This window comes from Salvelinus alpinus, chromosome 24 (assembly GCF_045679555.1).
Source record: "Salvelinus alpinus chromosome 24, SLU_Salpinus.1, whole genome shotgun sequence".
In the NCBI taxonomy this organism is placed as follows: Eukaryota; Metazoa; Chordata; class Actinopteri; order Salmoniformes; family Salmonidae; genus Salvelinus; species Salvelinus alpinus.
Genome location: NC_092109.1, coordinates 22,493,766 through 22,515,872, shown reverse-complemented (window position 1 = coordinate 22,515,872; position 22,107 = coordinate 22,493,766). Strand labels below are relative to the sequence as shown.

Below are 22,107 nucleotides of genomic sequence, written 5' to 3'. Positions count from 1 at the left end.
TTTGTTCCCTGGCATCAGTCTCCTAAAGTGTTGTGATGGGAGAATATGCACACTGTGACATGGTGATTCTATCTACAGAAGCGCCTTGCCAAGATGCTTCACACACACCCACAACACCCTAGCTTTGATCAACTCTGATACCATGTCATACTTTATGAAGGAAAAGAGTTGGTGACACTTATTTGAAAGTCTGCTTATAAACTATTTCTTAACCATAATCAATAGTCAAATATCCATTAGTCAACTTTGGAATACGTAATATACCATCTATTAACATCAGTAAATACAGTAATTTTCTTGTTATTTTTTCACTAAGGCAGACTTGGTTTAGAGTTTGAGAGTATTAATTTAACTCCCTATTGAAGACCAGAGGCATTCGTCCTTCCCCTCTGCTCTGGCCCTGCTAAGATGAATTTCCAGGCTTTGATCAGAATGCCAGAGCTTTAATGGGCAATTACCACTGTATGTATTTGACTAATTTGTCTATTCACCCCAATCTAGTGTTATACCTGTTAACCCTTTGACGCATACGATCATGTATTTGTGATCATTGTTGAGTGGTCCCTGCAGCGAACGATCTCAAATATGTGATTGGAACAGTAGCAACAGAACGTATGACGCAACAAACGCGTCTAAATAGCATTGATGTCTAAACAGCATCTAAATATTTTTTTTTGTACTGATGGAAAATAAAGATCTTAAACTTTATTCCTCAATTTGACCTTTTATTGTAAAAGATAAACGCGAAATTCATCATCCAAGCATCACACGGAACACATCCACAGCCAAACTAATTCCATAAACCAGTCTAAATAACAGGTTGCGCTGATAAAAAAAAAAACATAAGTTAGCGACCTAACAGCTTGACTAGTTTACAATGTACCACATCTCTGGTGAGCACAAGAGACTACTGTAATGTTGTAGACGCATATAAACAAAGTCAAAGATGGCTGCGCTCATTACCTGAAAAATATGAACTTAGTTTAGCCACTTTTCAGCATATTACAAATTGTCAATGTACTTGTTACAGTGTATACAAGAACCGGAGCACATGACTTGACAAGTTGTTTTCAGTTTCTGACCAATCACAAAGCAAATAAAATGTTATCACCTCACAGATCATCACCCAAAACATTTTAGGGGGTTTTGGGGGGGGGCGACAAAGGTATGGTGGGGGGATATGATGCAGGAAATATTACTATGATGGGGGATTTATCATTAAATGGGGGGGCAAACACAAGAGAAGTTTATACGCTAAATAAAATAAAACCCCTGGAAAGTGGGGGGGGGGGGGGGGGGGGGGTCTGAGCTGGCAACTCTGAAGCACCAAGTTACCATCTGATGCCGTGTTCAAAACAACTGGGAACTGGGAATTCTCCGACTTCCGACTTCAGTGTGTTCAAGACAACTGGGGGAAAAAATCATTTTGAATGGTCATCCAACTCAGGACCTCGTCTGGGCCCGCGGCTTTGTGAATGTTGACCTGTTTAATGTTCTGGCTGCCATCGGTTACGCCATCGGTCACAGTCGTTCGGAACAGCTGGTGCACTCATGCATGCTTCAGTGTTGCTTGCCTCAAAGCGAGCATAAAAAGGCATTTAGCTCGTCTGGTAGGCTTGCATCACTAGGCATCTTGTGTATGGGTTTCCCTTTATAGACCGTAATAGCATCAGAGCCGGTGTAGTAGGATTCAATCTTAGACCTGTATTGACGCTTGGCTTGTTTGATGGTTCGTCTGAGGGCGTAGCGGGATTTCTTATAAGCTTCCGGATTAGTGTCCTCCTCCTTGAAGACATTACCACCATGACAGAGCCTTAAGATAGAAATGTATTGCGTACAACAGAAATGATCCTCCAGTTTGTACAATAGGGAATTGTATCAGCTCTATACATGACATTTATCTGCAACATTTGAAATATTGTACTCCAGTGCTATGAGTAAGGCTGGGGTATAGTGTAACAAATTACATAATTTAATTATTTGAGTAACGGCGCACAATTTTGAGCCAGACTGATTACCAGGACATGTACACAAAGCATGTGCGGACCAACTGGCAAGTGTCTTCAATTACATTTTAAACCTCTCCCTGCCCGAGTCTGTAATACCTACATGTTTCAAGCAGACCACCATTGTCCCTGTGCCCAAGAAAGCTTATATTTTCTTAACTGCATTGTTGGTCAAGGGCTTATAAGTAAGCATTTCACAGTATTCGCATGTGACAAATAACATTTCATTTGGATTTTAATTTAATGTTGCGCCACCCTGACTAAGTGGGTGTCTATGCAAGGACACAAGGACCACATATCATGTGTCTGCTGTTATTTTTGTCTCCTCTTACTACTAAACTGCCGATTCAGAGTAAAATCAGAGCCTTATACTACGAATGTAGTTTGAGGAGTTAGTAAGGTAACTTTGGTCAACTCAGAGATCAACTTGGAATAACCGGTACCACGAAAGCCAGGTAAATTGCTATGGCAACGAATCATTCAGATCTAACCTGCTCCGGGGCAGGATAACTCAGGACTAACTCCATTTATTCTGATGAAGTGTCTGAGCCCCGAGTTGAGGACCAATGAAATCAGATTACCTCCCTCTCGCAAAGATTGCATCATCATCCACTTCATTTGAGGACAACAACTGATTAAATATTTTATTATTAAATGTATGGGTGTGCTAAAACATAATGTTAAAATACCTATTACATTACACATTCAGTAATGACAATGCATTTGAAACTTCATGCACAGTAAAACTTTTGTATGACTTAATACAAATATTTTAAATCGATAGTAGAAAAAAGGTGCTTGTGCATTGATAACCACACCCAAACACACCAAAGTAATAAAATAAAGACGGCACTTCTAAAAGCCTATTTCACACCACAGCCTGCTGAATTTGCAACATAATTTGTCTTTCATTTTGATTTCGGCACAAATAAAAACATGGCACTGAATTGCCCATGGATTGATATTTAGCATTGTCTTAATGAAGAGTTTGGCTTTCGGATAGCCACGCGCAACATGCACGTGCAGTTACAAGCCTGTTAGTTAGCTGCAGGAGGAGAGCAATATCCACCGTCATTGTACGGATGAAGCCTTAGCTGGAATGGGAAGCTAACTGAATCTTTAGAAAACCCTGAGAAGATCTAGCTTGCTTCGTCGCATACCCCCCAGGTGTGTAGACACCTCAATGACTCATTTACTTATAGTGTCAAGGGAAAGAACCCTGTATGCACCAGGGCCCCTTATGGCCAGGGGTTTGGACACCTTGCTGTGCATAGTACACACATTGCTGAACATTACTTGCTGAACATTACTTATTTTGATCTCCTCAGTTCTGATGATGTAAGCCTTGTACAAACAAGAGGGGGGGGGTGGAAAGAGTGATAGAATAGGGGAGGATGAGCAAGGGAGAGATGGTCAAAGAGGATGTCAGAGAGTGAGTGAGAGAGAGCAAGAGAGAGAGTAAAGGAAAAGAGGAGATTGGCAGGTTATTAATGATGCTGCTCGGGCATTGGGCCTGGTGAGTGCCTCTGCCACAGGGGAGCAATAAATCAATGAGCTGATGTGCATGGGCTGTGAAATACCTCTGAAAAACACCACTACTGTACAGAGAGACAGACACAGAGTGAGAGAGAGAAAGCGACAGAGAGAGAGAGGAGGTGAGAGTGGGGGGGGATAAACCTGAGGGATAGATACAAAGATAAATATAGAGAGAGATTGATAGAGAGCAGTAGAATCTGGGAAGAGAGATGTGTAAGCACAGAGATGGGAACACTGTGGTGATGATAACCTCTGACATCATCATCAACATCCAAAGCCATGACAGCGACAAGCCTGTGCTATGACCCGAAACCTCCATTACACCACCTCTACCAGCACTTTCTTTAAGTGGGGGGACAAGAACTGCTGCTACATCTAGAAGAATAAAACAGATGTGTATTTGTGGTACTATAGAGTAGTCTTTAGAGTTTTCCTGGATACATTTGAATCCTTATTATGCCTAGAGGAAATATCTTTACGTTTTATACATCTATGTGTCAGTTGGAGGGAGAGAAATCTTAAAAGTTATCACCCATCTTGGGTTGGTAGTGATGATTTTGTGACTAGACTTCAAGACCAATGCTTCTGTTAAAATGACCTAGAATGAGATCAGCAATCAACATGGAAAAGCTTACTTGATTGATCTTAACCTTCCTCATGTGTGTGCGCATGTGTTAGAGAGTATGTCTGCCAAGCCTCCATCAAAGAGTAACCAGCAGTCCAGACTGATTGAAATATCACATCAAGTAGACCAGCCTTGGGGCTTATGGTATTAGAGGGAGGTGACATTTAGATTGGATCCCAGGGCTGCTCCTCTGAGATATCTCGACAAACTGTATGAAAGGGCAGGCAAATAGAATCACAGCCACCACACCTTCAGCTAGTTTTCAGACATTCCAAAAGTATGTCTTCTGAAGATTGGGGGCTCTATAGTTTTGCTAAAGTCGTGTGTTCATGAATTATGAATTACATTTGTATAGAATAGCTCCTTTCACAAGCTTTTTAACTTATATGTTATACATGTTTAATTGACATGTGCATATTTCTACACTGCTTCAATATAACTACACAGCACAAGTGATATAAAGGCATGTACTATATAGTATGGTGTGTGAACCTCAATGGATTCAACCAGGGCAGGATAATCAGTCATTTCATCCAATGGCAGCTCTTTTCTCTCTTCATCAACTACCTTCTTTTAGCCATTAGTAGTGAATGATTGACAGCCCATGGTTGTGTGGATTCAATCATTTCCTCTCTAGGTGATAAAGTAAATAACTGAAACAGTAATGATGGATCTTCTTTGATTGAAGCCAAGTCCATGCGACTGACTGGCTGGTGCTTTTGAAGCAGGGGTGGAGTGTGCTGTACCGTCTGCTGCGGTGAGCAGAATCTCAACTCCCCCACTGGCCCAGCTGTAAACAACCTTTAAGGGAGGGAGACAGTCACTCCATCGCTCTACCCTGTTCTCTCTCTTCCTTTTCATCCCTTCTTTCCATATCACAGATCTTTTTCCCCCCAACTCCGGGTCTCTCCCTTTTTGGGAATAGCCATTCCTTTCTCCTACCGTATGAATGAAAATATTCACTGCTCCGATCGTACAACCATTTGTTCCCCCAGTAGACAATAAGAATGTCTACGTATATAAACAAATGGGTAGACAATTTGGAGGCACTATTGACTCTAAAATGCTAAATTATCACGGTAAAGTGGAAGTAAAGGCAGACAGACATTAAGCAAGAGAAATAGCTGCTATCTCCCCACCTATGCGTTGTCTGTAAGTCTCTCTCCCCTTGGACTTGCACTACTGGGCTCTCTGCCTGACTGTCACAGTGCTGCCAGCGTGGTGTGGGGCATGACTAGTGGCACGGAACATGGACTCATACGTGTGTCAATCAAAGCGCACCCTGTGTCCCCCATGGAGAGAGAGAGGAGCGCTGGGATGGAACGGTCCGCTCTGGGAGGCACCAATCAAATGTCTGATACTGGCTGTGGCCATTCCACTGGGAGTGGGGTGGGGATGCGCGTCACATGACAGACAGAAAGGAATAGATGTGGCTAACTAGACAGACACACAGGGGAAATGACAACAGGGAGATATACTGTGTGTGTATACAGCGCAGATTCCCATAGGGACATAGAATGCATGTTCAAACTCACAGTGTATGTCTAAGAATCATAGTGCTAACCTTCAGAAATACACCCTGGGGTACAAACACAAACAAACACAGGTTTGTAACATAACACACTGGCAACTAGAATCAAAGTCTCACAGTGGTGTACACAGATCCAGTGTTTTGAATTCGGTGGCACAGAAATACTAATTCAAAAAAGCTTTGAGAATGAAATATTGTGCGCACTCTGCGGGTATCTTTGGTTTAATCTTCAGCCTTATGTCAAAAAGATTCTAAAAGCACACCTTCCAGTCCTTCTGAATTGTATTGATAAAATAGCATATCATCCCGGTATACATGGAAGAGGTTGGTGTTTAGAATAAGCTTTCCAAGACCTAGGAGCCAAGAAAATCCAGGATCTTTTCCTATGGCTCAGGGACTCACTGTGGAGCTCACTGTGGAGGATGACACTTGGCTACAAGTGGATCTTCCAGCATGACAATAACCCCAAGCACTAATCAAAATCCACAAAGAAATGGTTCATCGACCACAAAAATCAACATTTTGCAATGGCCATCTCAGTCTCCAGACTTGAGCCTCATTGTAAACCTGTGGTTTGAATTGAAGAGGGCAGTCCATAAGAACAGATGGATATCAAGGACCTGGAAAGATTCTGTATGGAGGAATGGTCTATCCATCCAAACATGTTCTCCAATCTCAAAAAACATTTTAGAAAAAGGCTCAGTGTCATTGTCCTCACAAGGGGAAGGTGCTAGAGTATTGAAAACAGGGGTACCAATAATTTTGACCCCTATCTTTTTTAATTACTTGTTAAACAAAAACTATTTATCTGAGCAATTGTGTTAGTATAAAATAATATAAATTGTATACATTTTTAGCATACAATATAGCTCAGTATTTGTATTATTTATTTTTAAACAGTCTTTTTTGCTTATCTTTATCAAGGGTACCAATAATTATGGACCTGTTTGTATGTATACATGAATTGATGTAGTCATTAGTGTCTAGTTAAACCGGGGGTAGTTTTTTCAATTGGAGGGTCCTTCCACGAAATAGGTTTCTTTTGCATCCCTTTGATATTTTGTGGACCAATATTGAATTTTAAAACATGTAACTGCCAAAATAAATGAAACACCAACATACAGTGGATTCGGAAACTATTCAGACCCCTTGATTTTTTCCACATTTTGTTACGTTACAGCCTTATTCTAAAATGGATAAAATAGTTTTTTCCCCTCATCAATCTACACACAATACCCCATAATGACAAAGCAAAAACAAATTTAGAAATGTTTGCAAATGTATTCAAAAAAGAAAAAGAAGGAAATATCACATTTACATAAGTATTTAGACCCTTTACTCAGTACTTTATTGAAGTACAGATGGCAGCGATTACAGCCTTGAGTCTTCTTTGGTATGACGCTACAGATCCGTTGGATGGGGAGAGTCGCTGCACATCTAGGTGAAGGTTCCAATTAGGACAGTGATTATGAGCACACAGCCAAGACAACGCAGGAGTGAACCCGATCGGACATCTCTGGAGTCCTGAAAATAGCTGTGCAGCAATTCTCCCCATCCAACCTGACAGAGCTTGAGAGGATCTGCAGAGAAGAATGTGAGAAACTCCCCAAATACAGGTGTGCCAAGCTTGTAGCCTCATACCCAAGAAGACTCGATGCTGTAATTGCTGCCAAAGGTGCTTCAACAAAGTTCTGAGTAAAAGGTCTGAATACTAATGTAAATGTGATATTATTTTTTAATAAATTAGCAAAAATGTTTTAAAAAAAACGTTTTGCTTTGTCATTATGGGGTATTGTGTGTAGATTGATGAGGGGAAAATCTATTTAATACATTTTAGAATAAGGCAAATGTAACAAAATGTATAAAAAGTCAAGGGGTCTGAATAATTTCCAAAGGCACTGTATGTGATGGGATGTATAGACATTATGGACAGTATGTGGAAAGAATATGTAGTATATATGAAGAATACAAAAGGATAGAATAGTATATGTACAGCAATAGTTGAATAGGATGTCCTCAACTAGAATACAGTATATACATATGAAATAGGTAAGTACTGTATGTAACAGTATGTACATTATACAAGTGACCAGTGTTCCATAATAAGGAATTTGAAAGGATTTATACTTTTACTTTTGTTACTTAAGTATATTTACAACCAAACACTTTTACACTTGTACTCAAGCAGTAGTTTACTGGGTGACTTTCACTTGAGTCAGATTGTATGAAGGTCAAATCAAATCAAATTCTATTTGTCACATACACATGGTTAGCAGATGTTAATGCGAGTGTAGCGAAATGCTTGTGCTTCTAGTTCCGACAGTGCAGTAATATCTAACAAGTAATATAACAATCCCCAACAACTAACTAATACACACCAATCTAAAGGCGTGAATGAGAATATGTACATGTAAGGTATCTTTCCTTTTACACTTGGGTACTTTTTCCACCACTGAGATCATAGCTTTCCTTTCAACTGGATTCACCTGGTCAGTCTAACACCTTAGCAACAGCTAACAGTCTATGTTAACAGCTGCCAGTGAGAGAATCAGATGTTTTATACCTGTTAACAATTATAATTATTTAAGCTTTGTTGCAATGGTGGTAAAATGAATGACATGCTGTGTAATTGGTGCAAAAACGGTTCCTTGGAAAAAGATAGATCTGTGTAGAAAACCTGGCTGCGACCTTCATGTCTACATTATGTAACAGATTGATCGATGCTTCGTGGGCAGATTAGAGTTGACAGAGTGCAGCTGGGGGAAACGGCATGGGTAACAGAGAAAAAGTAGATGTGGTGAAAGGCCAGCTTGACTAATGATACTACAATACTATGTGTCAAATAAATCACAAAGCCTTTTGAAATCGGATCCATGCAGAATTCAATCCACTCAGCATCATTTTCAAGACTCACTGTTACAAACAATACAAACACAGTAAAAATAATTTTGAAGCATAATATACTTAACCAATGCAATTTATTTATGAGAGGTTGCATCTGAGATCAGTTGCTTCAACACTGCTTCCAAATTCACCAACGCTTCCTTACAGATTACTGAGGAAAATAGGCTTGTGCAAGGGATCTTCTCCTGTCAGAGTTTTAAGCTGACACTGTCAGTCCTGCACCCACACACCGCCATTAATAAAACATGTGGCCGCTTCCTCTCATTTCACCCAGATCTTCCAATCCCCCACAGTTTATCATCCAACAGGGATTACACGTGATGGGGACCGAGGTAAAGAATTACAGGATTAAGAAAGGTGGTGGTGGGGGGGGCACCACTGCCGACTGGCATCTCTGTGTGACAGAACGAGGAGTGCCCCATTGAAACAATATACTTTCCATGGTCAGAATGAGTTGTGTAGAGTGCACGTCCGCATCCAGTTGCATGTGCCTTGCAATAGTACCAGCATATTAATAAAACGTTTTGCACATTGAACCTTGATTACATTTCTCCAGGCCATTATACGGTGCACACCTACAGAACATGTTTTACTGCACTCCAAGTGTGGGTCTAATCGGCATCCACTTCAAATTCCACATGCCCGTTTCAAGTGTAACACCTTACAACATCCACAACAACTGGTGTTGCCTGGTCACGAACATGTTCCCATGCTAAAGCAAGGCAGCTGATCGACAGGCAAGACTTGTGCATAAGTTGGACCCTATTTTTCTAATGGTAAAGAATGAATGATCACCAGAAGCAGTTAAAGAGCTGCCTCAACAGTGCTACAGTTAATAATTCTGCTATAGATTTGCTGGAACAGGAAGGGAAGCTTTGATACAACTCAAATGAGATGTATTCATATTGTTGCGGTTCTTATGCAACATTTCAGACCGTGAGATGTGACTGTGTCTTCAACAAGCAAGGTTTGACATGAAATATGAAATATTCATTGCGCTGGAATTTTACGGGACTAATTTCTCAACCACCACTATTGATTTTGAAATCAATATGTATATAGTGCCTTCAGAAAGTATTCAGACCCCTAGACTTGTCCCACATTTTGGTAGGTTACAGCCTTATTCTAAAATTGATTATTCTGTTATTTTTTTCTCATCAATCTATACACAATACCCCATAATGACAAAGCAAAAACAGGATTTTTTGTTGTTGTTGCTAACTTATATCAGGCTGTAAATATTTGATCATGTGAAGGGAATTTAATCACAACTCTGCTATTTTTGGATAAACTCCTATTATGGTGTCCTGGTAAGGTCAATAATGTGCTACTGTTTCTGAAAACTGCAAGGGTCCAGTGCATTTCTTGCCTGGCTACCCACACTCCTTGTTCAGGTCAAACACTACACCATGCCCACGGACGTTAGTTTCTTCTCTGCAATGAGTCTGTATCTGAGTACCTCCTTCACCGAATAGGAACACATTTGGGGCCGTCTGATTGGTCCAGAAACCTATGGGTTGGGCCAGAGCCAGAACACACGTGAGGAAAGCGGTGGTTTGAAAGTTCATCATTGGCTTTCATACTCTGATTGGTTAGAGACAATCCAATTGCTGATTACTTCTTGTACAACGCCTCGTCACCACAAACAACTTCAATGATGGCAGTCTCAGACTAAAGTATGTAGCGAACGACAGAACAGCAGAAAAATTGAGTGTGAGTTGTCAGGCTAGTGTTTTTCAGAATAATCCCTCGCAATATTGTAAAGGTACAGTAAAGCATGACTGCCACAAACAGCAAGTTTGAGTTTAATTAGGCTCTTTTCCTGTGATGAAACAGATATAATTTCTTTATGGATACCGTAGACCAAGCTTACATAATAAACATCTTGTGGGCAAAAATAACAGATCTCCCTCCCTCCAAAATTAAAACAGCGTAGATTCTTTATTGTAGTCCAGGCCATCTTGGTCTGTAAAAGCACAGAAACATCAGTGTTAGACACGGCATGGCTGCGCAGGCCTCCATTATTAACTGTAGCAGGTTTGTTCTCAACTTGAAAACACACCATTTAGTTTCCTCCTGGATTAGGGGACCCCACTGGATCATCTGAAAGAAACAACTTATTTTTAGGTTATTTGTGTTTAAAGACAATTTCCTACTTGATAAGCTAATGCCCAAACAATGAAAGTGGGGGGCACCATTAACTGTAACACCAACCAAGGGGTGAGTTAAATCACTGGATGAAATAAGAGAGGGGCTCAGCGGATAGTGGGCTAAGGCTAATATTTTGTAATCACATGTGATGCATTCAGCAGCTGAACTCACAGCAAACCCATGCATATATAAACCTACACATTGAGTACTATATTATCAGACGGGAGTAGACAGAGAGAGAAGGTTGTTTTTACAGTAAAGAGTGTTTCCACTCCGGGCATGAATAACCAGCCTCCGCTAACAGCGCTAAGACCGAGAGCCTCTTAAATAACAATACCGGCCTTCTTCCGGTATCAGTGATGAGCGTGGACACTAATTGTGATTCATTTCATTTACGATGTCTGCCTGCGGCACTCTTATCTCGGCTGAGATAAATCTATACATCCACACAGAAATACTGACAGCACACAGCTTAAGATATGGAAGGTTATTTCCTCTCTCCTCAGTTAGTGGATTGTGGCTCCATCAGATAACTGGCTGGCTGATGTGATGTTAAAGTCAGGGTCGCATGGCTGATTTCACTGGCGCGCCCTCGCACAGACGGTGATCAAATACAAAATGTCTGCATGTAATTACTGTAAAAGCCCTAGAGGGCACACAGACTGATTCCTGCACCCTTACTGTCCAATCAGATAAGGCAATACAGACTGGGAGTAGGGTCAACTATCTATTTATCACACACACACACACACACACACACACACACACACACACACACACACACACACACACACACACACACACAGAGAGAGAGAGCGAGCAGTATTTCAAAACCTCTGACCACGTGAAGGGAACATTGGCTACATGCACTTGGCATGACATGGTGTTGTTGGGATAGCACTGGGCAGCTGGGAGATGGCACACACACACACCTCATCTAACTACACCTCTAATGCCACTGTATATCAGGCAATAAGAAAGCAATCACAGTTTGAAGTGCGAATTTGCAAACCTCTCACTGATCTTGAATTTGGAGTCTCCGGTGTGCTATCGTTCGCTTGCATCCAGTTACATAATAAAATAAGCTGCCAGCCACAAAGCTAGACCATAGTGATTACTGACTACACTCTCCAAATCAGACTTTAAAACATCTGTTTACCTCTCTCCCTGTCCAATCCCTGTGGTGGGGAGAAAGGGGTATTTATACCAAGGTTATCAAATGCTACCCTCACTGGCACCCATGCCTCTGTTGCTAAACGAGTCACTGGGGCTTTGAAGACAATCAAATCCAATTCTCCTAGGATGAACGAGTTGTAAGTGACAACAGGCGACCAAACCTTCAACTTAAAGCCAATAACTTTCCCATAACCTAAAAGTGGCATACATCTGACGAGAAAACAGGACAGGTGCCATACCTCTAAATGCTAGCTACATACAGTTGAAGTCGGAAGTTTACATACACAGATGAACAGATGAACGTGGTACCTTCAGGCGTTTGGAAATTGCTCCCAAGGATGAACCAGACTTGTGGAGGTCTACAATTGTTTTTCTGAGGTCTTGGCTGATTTCTTTTGATTTTCCCATGATGTCAAGCAAAGATGCACTGAGTTTGAAGGTAGGCCTTGAAATACATCCACAGGCACACCTCTAATTGACTCAAATGATGTCAATTAGCCTATCAGAAGCTTCTAAAACCATGACATAATTTTCTGGAATTTTCCAAGCTGTTTAAAGGCACAGTCAACGTAGTGTATGTAAACGTCTGACCCACTGGAATTGTGATACAGTGAATTTATAAGTGAAATAATCTGTCTGTAAACAATTTGTGGAGTGACTGAAAAACAAGTTCTAATGACTCCAACCTAAGTGTATGTAAACTTACGACTTTAACTGTAGGTCTCTGGGTACATCAACATAGGTTGACCCCCCAGAAATCATCCAACACTGGGTGGGCTTATTGCATTACACACTCTGCTGGCTTGTAGACAAGCCAGCGAGCAGAAAAGGCTGGACCGATGAAGCAGCGAGAGCGTGAACAATGCCAATCATCCCTCTGTAAAAAGAGGGAGAGAGAAACCGACCGAGTGGTTATTTTTTATCTGAATTCCTCAAAAACAGCTGCTGTCCCCATGGGTGCTTGTATGACTGCTTTACTCTCCCGCTCTCTGTCAGAGGGATGCAACGACAGAGGGAGAGAAAAGGACGAGAGAGAAGGCAGTGCTGCACTCTGGGAGTTGTCATTGTTGAGCACCACAGGACACGGAGTACGTATCAGCGTTGCGCAGCAGCAGCAAATCCACAACACAAAGTAGACTGTTCTTGATCTGTACAAATAAGTCAATTGTGGGAAGGAGAGCGGATACTGTGCTGTAAACCTACAATCCAAACAGTGCAGTTTTGGCTCCGTGATAGCCCGTGTAGCAAAATGTATTGTAACGACCCTGGGTTTATTAGCGCAGAAATCAACTCTGCCGCACGAGCATGCTTTTGCGGCACAGTCGATAGCGCGCTGGACTTCGGGCTAGAAGGTCGAGGGTTCGAGACCTGCCCCCTGCTGTTTCATTACAGTATAATTAATTGCCAAGTGAGATATTGAAACGGATCTGATATTCCACATACGTATACCTATAACTGACATTTCACACACACACACACACACACACACACACACACACACACACACACTTCCCCTTGGGCAATAACAGCAAAACATACAGTACCAGTCAAAATTTTAGACACACCTACTCATTCAAAGGTTTTTCTTTATCTTTACTATTTGTAGAATAATAGTGAAGATATCAAACCTATGAAATAACAGATATGGAATCATGTAGTAACAATACATGGAGTTCCAAATATGCTGAGCACTTGTTGGCTGCTTTTCCTTCACTTTCCGGTCCAACTCATCCCAAACCATCTCAATTGGGTTGAGGTCGGGTGACTGTGGAGGCCAGGTCATCTGATGCAGCACTCCATCATTCTCTTTCTTGGTCAAATAGCCCTTACACAGCCTGGAGGTGTGTCGGGTCATTGTCCAGTTGAAATGCTGTGGTAGCCATGCTGGTTAAGTGTGCTTTTAATTGTAAATAAATCAGACAGTGTCACCAGCAAAGCACCCGCACACCATCACACTTCCTCTTCCATGCTTCACGGTGGGAACCACACATGCGGAGATAATCCGTTCACCTACTCTGCGTCTCACAAAGACACGGAGGTTGAAACCAAAATTCTCGGTCTAATGTCCATTGGTTGTGTTTCTTGGCCAAAGCAAGTCTCTTCTTCTTATTGGTGTCCTTTAGTAGTGGTTTCTTTGCAGCAATTCGACCATGAAGGCCTGATTCACGCAGTCTCCTCTGAACAGTTGAAGTTGAGATGTGTCTGCTACTTGAACTCTGTGAAGCATTTATTTGGGCTGCAATTTCTGAGGCTGGTAACTCTAATGAACTCATCTTCTGCAGCAGAGGTAACTCTGGGTCTTCCTTTCCTGTCGCGGGCCTCATGAGACCCAGTTTCATCATAGCGCTTGATGGTTTTTGCGACTGCACTTGAACAAACTTTCAAAGTTCTTTAAATGTGCCCTATTGACTGACCTTCATGTCTTAAAGTAATGATGGACTGTCACTTCCCTTTGATTATTTGATCTGTTCTTGCCATAATATGGACTTGGTCTTTTACCAAATAGGACTATCTTCTGTATACCACCCCTACCTTGTCATAACATAACTGATTGGCTCAAACACACTAAGGAAAGAAAATCCACAAATGAACTTTTAACAAGGCACACCTGTTAATTGAAATGCATTCCAGGTGACTACCTCATGAAGCTGGTTGAGAGACTGTCAAGAGTGTGCAAAGCTGTCATCAAGGCAAATGGTGGCTACTTTGAAGAATCTCAAATATATTTGTTTAACACTTTTTTGGTTAATTTATGTTTCCATGTGTTATTTCATAGTTTTGATGTCTTCACCATTATTCTACAATGTAGAAAATAGTAAAAAATAAAGAAAAACCCTGGAATGAGTACGTGTCTCCAAACTTGACTGGTACTGTACATTAGTATGAAAGATAAGCGGTAGAAAACATCCAGAAGTCCAATACAAATGTAACTCTCTCTCTCTAGTCTTGCCTACCTCTGATACCACTGACTGTTATCCATCTCTAATATTATCTGCCCTGACCACAGTGTGTGTGACCAATCATATCCTAGCAAACAGGGGAGGATAAATTCAACTGTTACAGTGGGAAGCTAGGACTCTAGGTCACATGTTGTGACTGCAACATTCCCCAATCACTTGAGTGTCCGGGCTTGCAACATTCCCCCCATTGCCAGGCCCGCCAGAGTTAAGGGGACAGAGCGACGGTGACATTCTCAATTGCGGTGGCCATGGATGGCATTCTGGTGACAGCCACAAAGACCAGATACCACTACAAAACACTAGCACCCCTCTTTTCACTATACACTCATTCCTGCAATGTCTTAGGCTTACATCCAAATGTCTAATACTTAATAAGGGCCAGTGAATTCCTCCACATTCTCCACCCGCCTGTAGCTCCCTTACCTTACTTATGCTGCATTCAATTATTTCATTTTTCGCCAGCTAATGCCAGAGACAACCCTCTTCAGCAGCTCCTCTCTGATTCAAATACTCTTAATCCAAGGTTGATGAATGAATTACATCAATTAAATACATCAACTTACATGATACTGCCACAAATTTGCAACAAATTTTCCCCACGGATACAATAGTCAGTAAAGTATTTAGTCCAAAGACATCTAATTGTTAAACTGCAAGCTAATCATATATGAAATCTTCTGTTTAATAAGCAGACAGACAGACTCCCGAGTGGCGCAGCGGTCTAAGGCACTGCATCGCAGTGCTAGAGGCATCACTACAGACCCTGGTTCGATTCCGGGCTGTATCACAACAGGCCATGATCGGTAGTCCCATAGGGCAGGGCACAATTGGCCCAGTGTCGTCTGGGTTAGGGGAGGATGTTGCCGGGGTAGGCCGTCATTGTAAATAAGAATTTGTTCTTAACGGACTTGCCTAGTTAAATAAAAAATAAATAAAACAGACACAAAAGCAATAGGAAAATAGCCAGAGGCTGTCATCATTAAAACAACAAAAGGCGATCAATTAGTGCTCATCTTCAGTGCATTGTCAAAAAATGAGAGACTACATTAGATACAGATTTGAGAATTGCCAAGTTTATTTCCCATTTTCCATGTATAAAATATACATATTTATAGGAATGGGGGTACCAGCAGTAGGCATTATAAAAAGCAAAATATTTTCTCATATTGCAGTTCATTGTACGCAATCAAGAGTTGATACTTCTATCAACGACTTGACTAAGTCTTGTCTGGAGTCAGTAAATGATGAATTATTGTTGCGGAGGATGGTATTTTCTACTCCATTTAGTGAGACAAGACACGTTTTGAGAAACATTAAGAACTTGATTCTTATCAGAACTACTAAAGCTTGGAATATAAGATATCTTAAAACTTAAATTGAAAGTTTTAAACTTTCCCAGATTCAAAATGTGAGAACGAGGCTCAATTATGAACTGCAGAACTATTTTATAGAGGAAAACAAAGTTCATATGGATGAACAAATCTATTATAGCGTTACAACCAACTGTTTTGATTTAAAAAACACACACAAAATGTAAATTCACTCATCCAAATACACATTCCACATGGTAGTCACCACTGATGTACTTGACGTGAGACTATTACGATGGTCTATAAGGTCAGTCTACATACTTTACAACTAGTTTGGACTGTCTCACCTCAACCCCCCTTCCTTCCACCCCCAACCTGCGCACCCTTCCTCCCCCTTCTCCCTTTAGGTGTCGTCTACTCAAAGAGCTTGATTGCAGAGAGCAGTGTTGCTGGTCACACACACCAGAGGTGCACTCGCCCGGGGGCGGGGGGTCAACAAAAACTAGCTTCTCCAACCCGGACCGGCTCCAAACGTTTGAGAAGATGATCTGAAGAAAAAAAAAAACAATGAAGACAGAAACAAAACAAAAAAAACAAAATTCTGCTTGGAAGGTTAGCTACCTTATTATGTGATGGTTTGGACTTTTCCCCCTAGGCCCTGCTTTGCCCTGACTGATGATTATGAGGAATACTACTGCTGTCTGACAGTACTGTGAGGGATGTACGTACTGTATACACAGGGACATACAACATATATGAGGAGGGAGCCCTGGAGGGCACACGATACACATATCAACACATAGCACACTAAAAAGGGAAGATGAAGGCATAAATGGATGGGTGGAACAGAGAAGGAGAGAGAGGGTTGAGATAGGCGGGCGGGGGGAGAACTGAGGGAGGTGGAGAGAAGAAAGTAGGAATGGGACTAGAAGGAGGAGAGGAAGAGTGATGAGAGGGACTTGAGATCTGTCCAGGTAGTTAGAGTCATACTAGGACGCAGCTACATGAAGAGTGGCATCAGTTTCTATGGGACGGAGGAGGGAATGAAATAAACTTCACTTAAGAACTACATATAGCTGCCGTTATGTACTGTAAATTCTGTCTACATGAAAACACTTTGCCTCATGAAAATGTATTCAGAATGAGATCAAGACTTGTAAAAAAAAAAAAAAACGCAATGCTTGCTTGTGTCAAAGAGTATTAATATAAACCATGTTTCTTTAAGCATACATTCTAGTTGCATCAAATGAATGTAAAACATACAGAGGACCATCTGAGAGCATTTGGCAGCATTTTGCTCTCATCAACAAATATAAAATGGGTACGATGAGGCGATGAGGAAGAACAGAGGAGAGCGAAGGAGAATTAGGAAGAAGGGGGGATGAGGGAGGGAGCAAGGTCAGAAATGGGGGGTTAAAGGAGGGACGAGGAAGAGAAAGCAAGCAATAGAAGACAAGAACAGGGAGAAGAGGAGGGGAGAGGGTGAAGCGGAACGGAGGGAGACAGAGGAGCTTATCTAACAGCGTGTGAATGACTCTGAGCTGGGCCGTGTCGCCACACTCTCCTGAGCACTTCAGGTCGCATTCCACTGCAATGCACCCTGGGGGATACACAGGAGCCATGTGACACAGCAGCACAATGAGAGGAGGCACGGGAGAGTGGGAGGAGGAAAAGGAGGGCAGAGACAAAAGGAGGGAGAGAGGGAGGGAGGAGGCAGGATGGGAGAGAGAGGGAGGGAGGAGGCAGGAGGGGAGAGAGGGAGGGAGGAGGCAGGAAGGGAGAGAGAGAGAGGGAGGGAGGAGGCAGGATGGGAGAGAGAGAGAGGGAGGAGGCAGGAGGGGGGAGAGAGAGGGAGGGAGGAGGGGAGAGAGGGAGGGCAGATATAAAGAAAGGAGGGAGGAGGCAGGAGATAAAGGAGGGAGGGAGGGAGAGAGGGAGGGATGAGGCAGGAGACAAAGAAAGGAGGGAGAAAGGGAAGAGGTAGGGGGAAAAGGAGAGCGGTAGATGGGGTAGGGGAAAAGGAGAGCAAAGAGGGGGAAGCGGCTCGAGTAGGCGAGTGTCTGGGGTGAGGCCTCGAGGGTGATGAGATCAGTGGTGTTAGAAATGAGAATGGTGAGGGTTGAATAAGGTACAGGAGGGACAAAGGGGGGAAGGAGGGATGATATATTAGGGCAGCTTGTTATGAATTCGTGCTGTCCATCAGATTCTTATAAGTGGGCTGTGGTCACACTTTTCCTTCACACGCTACTGCCAGAGACACAAGCGAGTGCGTGTAGGGAGGGTTCAAACACTCAACATACAAATGTATACACTCAAGCAAAGACAAAGACACTCATGAACACAACAAATGTGAACAGACACCAAAACACCCATCCACACACACACAAAGATGAGTGATACTTACTGATTTGATCCAAAACCGCCAGCAGACCCAAAGCCTGCAACAAAATAGACACAAAAAAACAAAACACACTTAATCTAGATCAAACTCTTTTTGCCCCAGGAGCACTGAAAATTGGTTAGATTTCCGTGTCGTCAAAATGTGCAAAAAATGTTTGGTGTTTTCAGTGCTCTCTGACTGTCTAGCTTTCATTTCAGTGATTATTAGCCAGCTGGACACAGTCAAGAAACTGTATGAATGTAGGTTCAGTATCATTTCTACAGTTTCAATTTTGTTTTAGTCATTTTAAATTATATTGAGTTGCCTGCCCCCCCCAGATGTTTGACACCCTTGATCTAGGTAGAATTATCAGTAGAGACTATTTAAAATGACTCTGTAAAATGTTGACTGAATAACACAGAGAGAAACCCCGGGTGAGTTACTACTACTTCCACCTTATTACCTCAGTTCCAGAGCCAGTCAACCACTTGGGTGCCAACAAAAACCATAATAATGTGATTGCTTATCTAGTTCCTCTAGACCTAACAAGATTTGAAATAGGCCCTAATCTATGGATTTCACATGAATGGGAATACAGATATGAATCTGTTGGTCACAGATACAGTACCAGTCAAAAGTTTAGACACACCTACTCATTCAAAGATTTATATTTTTTATATTTTCCACATTGTAGAATAATAGTGAAGACATCAAAACTATGAAATAACACATATGGAATCATGTACTCACCAAAAAACTAATCAAAATATATTTGAGATTTTTCAAAGCAGCCACGCTTTGCCTTGATGACAGCATTGCACACTCTTGGCATTCACTCAACCAGCTTCATGAGGTAGTCACCTACAATGCATTTAAATTAACAGGTGTACCTTGAATGCGTTTGAGACAATCAGTTGTGTTAAGGTAGGGGTGGTATACAGAAGATAGCACTATTTGGTAAAAGACCAAGTCCATATTATGGCAACAACAGCTCAAATAAGCAAAGAGAAACGACCGTTCATCATTACTTTAAGACATGAAGGTCAGTCAATAGGGAACATTTCAAGAACTTTGAAAGTTTCTTCAAGTGCGGTCACAAAAACCATCAGGCGCTATGATGAAACTGCCTCTCATGAGGACCGCCACAGGAAAGGAAGACCCAGAGTTACCTCTGCTGCAGAAGATGAGTTCATTAGAGTTACCAGCCTCAGAAATTGCAGCCCAAATAAATGCTTCACAGAGTTCAAGTAACAAACACATCTCAACATCAACTGTTCAGAAGAGACTGCGTGAATCAGGCCTTCATGGTCGAATTGCTGCAAAGATACCACTACCCAAGGACACCAATAAGAAGAAGAGACTTGCTTGGGCCAAGAAATGGACATTTGACCGGTGGAAATCTGTCCTTTGGTCTGATGAGTCCAACTTTGAGATTTTTGGTTCCAACCGCCGTGTCTTTATGAGACACAGAGTAGGTGAACGGATGATCTCCGCATGTGTAGTTCCCACGTGAAGCATGGAGGAGGAAGTGTGATGGTGCTTTGCTGGTGACACCGTCTGTGATTGATTTAGAATTCAAACAGTACACTTAACCAGCATGGCTACCACAGTGTTCTGCAGCAATACACCATCCCATCGGGTTTGCGCTGAGTGGGACTATCATTTGTTTTTCAACTGGACAATGACCCAAAACACACCTCCAGGCTGTGTAAGGGCTATTTGATCAAGAAGGAGAGTGATGGTAGTGCCGCATCAGATGACCTGGCCTCCACAATCACCTGACTTCAACCCAATTGAGATGGTTTGGGATGAGTTGGACCGCAGAGTGAAGGAAAAGCAGCCAACAAGTGCTCAGCATATGTGGGAACTCCTTCAAGACTGGTTGAGAGAATACCAAGAGTGTTCAAAGCAATCATCAAGGCAAAGGGTGGCTACTTCGAAGACACATTTTTGGGGGTTACTACATGATTCCATATGTATTATTTCATAGTTTTGAGGTCTTCACTATTTTTTACTATGTAGAAAATAGTAAAAATAAAGAAAAACCCTTGAACGAGTAGGCGTCCAAACTTTTGACTGGTACTCTACATTACAAAAAAATGGGCCTCATAACAGGCCTCAGGATCTCATCGCGGTACCTCTGAATTTAAATTGCAACCGATAAAATTCAATTGTGTTCGTTGTCCGTAACTCCACCATGGGGCATTCTGTTCACAACATTGACATCAGCAAACCGCTCACCCACACAAAACCATACACGTGGTCCGCGGTTGTGAGGCCGGTTGGACGTACTGCCAAATTCTCTAAAACAACATTGGAGGCGGCTTATGGTAGAGAATTCTCTGGCAACAGTTCTGGTGGACATTCCTGCAGTCAGCATTCCAATCGCACGCTCCCTCAAAACGTGAGACATCTGTGACATTGTGTGACAAAACTGCACATTTTAGAGTGGCCTTTTATTGCCCCTGCACCTGTGTAATGATCATGCTGTTTAATCATCTTCTTGAACATTTCTGGGATCTTTTATTTCAGGCTCATGAAACACGGGACCAACATTTTACATGTTGCGTTTATATTTTTGTCCAGTTTAAGATGCTGAAAGAGTTCTTCCCACCCTCCTCTTCCCATCTTGAGAAAACTGTACCATATACAAACAAAAAAGATAACTTGAATGGCGGCATGTGACCGCAGTAGGAATGTGGGTTAATAGGAAGCCACTTGTGGGATTCCACCATCCCCACGGCTAGCCTAGCCTAGTATTAACCTAGCGATGCATCTTGTGGCCCTGTTGTACTGCACAGCAAACAGAGTGCTGGGTATAGCATTAGCCACTAGGCTAAATTACTGCTATTTAAACAGTCACTAATGGGCTTAGTTAACCAGGGGCGGCAGGTAGCCTAGTGGTTAGAGCATTGGGCCAGTAACCGAAAGGTTGCTGTATCGAATTCCCGAGCTGACAAGGTAAAAATCGAATTCCCCGGTAGGCCGTCATTGTAAATAAGAATGTGTTTTTATTGAATTGCCTAGTTAAATAAAGGTTACATTAAAAAAACTGTGGCTTTACTTCAGGGGAATAGGGGAAGGGACTCACTGGCAAGGCTTCAAACGAGGACCTTGTTAATTTGTTCCTTATTAGCGTGGCTGGGGGAGTGGGGAGGAGACTGCAGGGGCAGAAATGACTAAGCCGGGGGTTGGACTCCTTTCATACAGTTTAGTCACAAGAATAGGGAGGGAAGGGAAATTGTCAATTAAGGCTTGGGGTGCATCTGGATAATCTAGAGCAGCGTTCCTATGCAATAATCTGAAAGAACTGAACGGGTGAGATATTACTACTCACCTCCTCCTCCCTGCTGTCCGAACCCAGAGAAGCCGCTGGGCTGAGGAGCTCCGAACCCTGACCCCTGCTGCTGCTGGGCCAGGTTACCAAATGATGGGGCACTCTGGTTGGCTAGAGCACCAAACGACAGTGTGTTTTGTTGAGTGGAAGCAAAGCTGTGAAGGAAGAGAAATGCACATAAAAGATTAAAA

The 22,107-nt window shown here is 42.2% G+C and overlaps 1 protein-coding gene across 4 annotated transcripts in view; it reads right to left on the bottom strand.

The window, feature by feature from the left end:
* Positions 1 to 8,659: 8,659 nt before the first annotated feature.
* The window catches only part of LOC139552319 (nuclear pore complex protein Nup214-like), a 69,861-nt gene continuing 56,413 nt past the window's right edge, over positions 8,660 to 22,107 (bottom strand). For 2 of the 4 annotated variants that reach the window (XM_071363940.1, XM_071363943.1), the window contains exons 34-36: positions 21,917 to 22,071; positions 18,604 to 18,637; positions 15,941 to 16,747 (exon numbers count right to left, since the gene is read on the bottom strand). In XM_071363940.1, the coding sequence (XP_071220041.1) occupies positions 16,702 to 16,747; positions 18,604 to 18,637; positions 21,917 to 22,071 (235 nt within the window). In that variant the 3' untranslated portion in view covers positions 15,941 to 16,701. Of the gene's footprint in view, positions 10,569 to 10,664; positions 10,706 to 15,940; positions 16,748 to 18,603; positions 18,638 to 21,916; positions 22,072 to 22,107 lie in introns of those variants that run through there. The other 2 variants (XM_071363942.1, XM_071363941.1) reach the window with 2 other exon arrangements.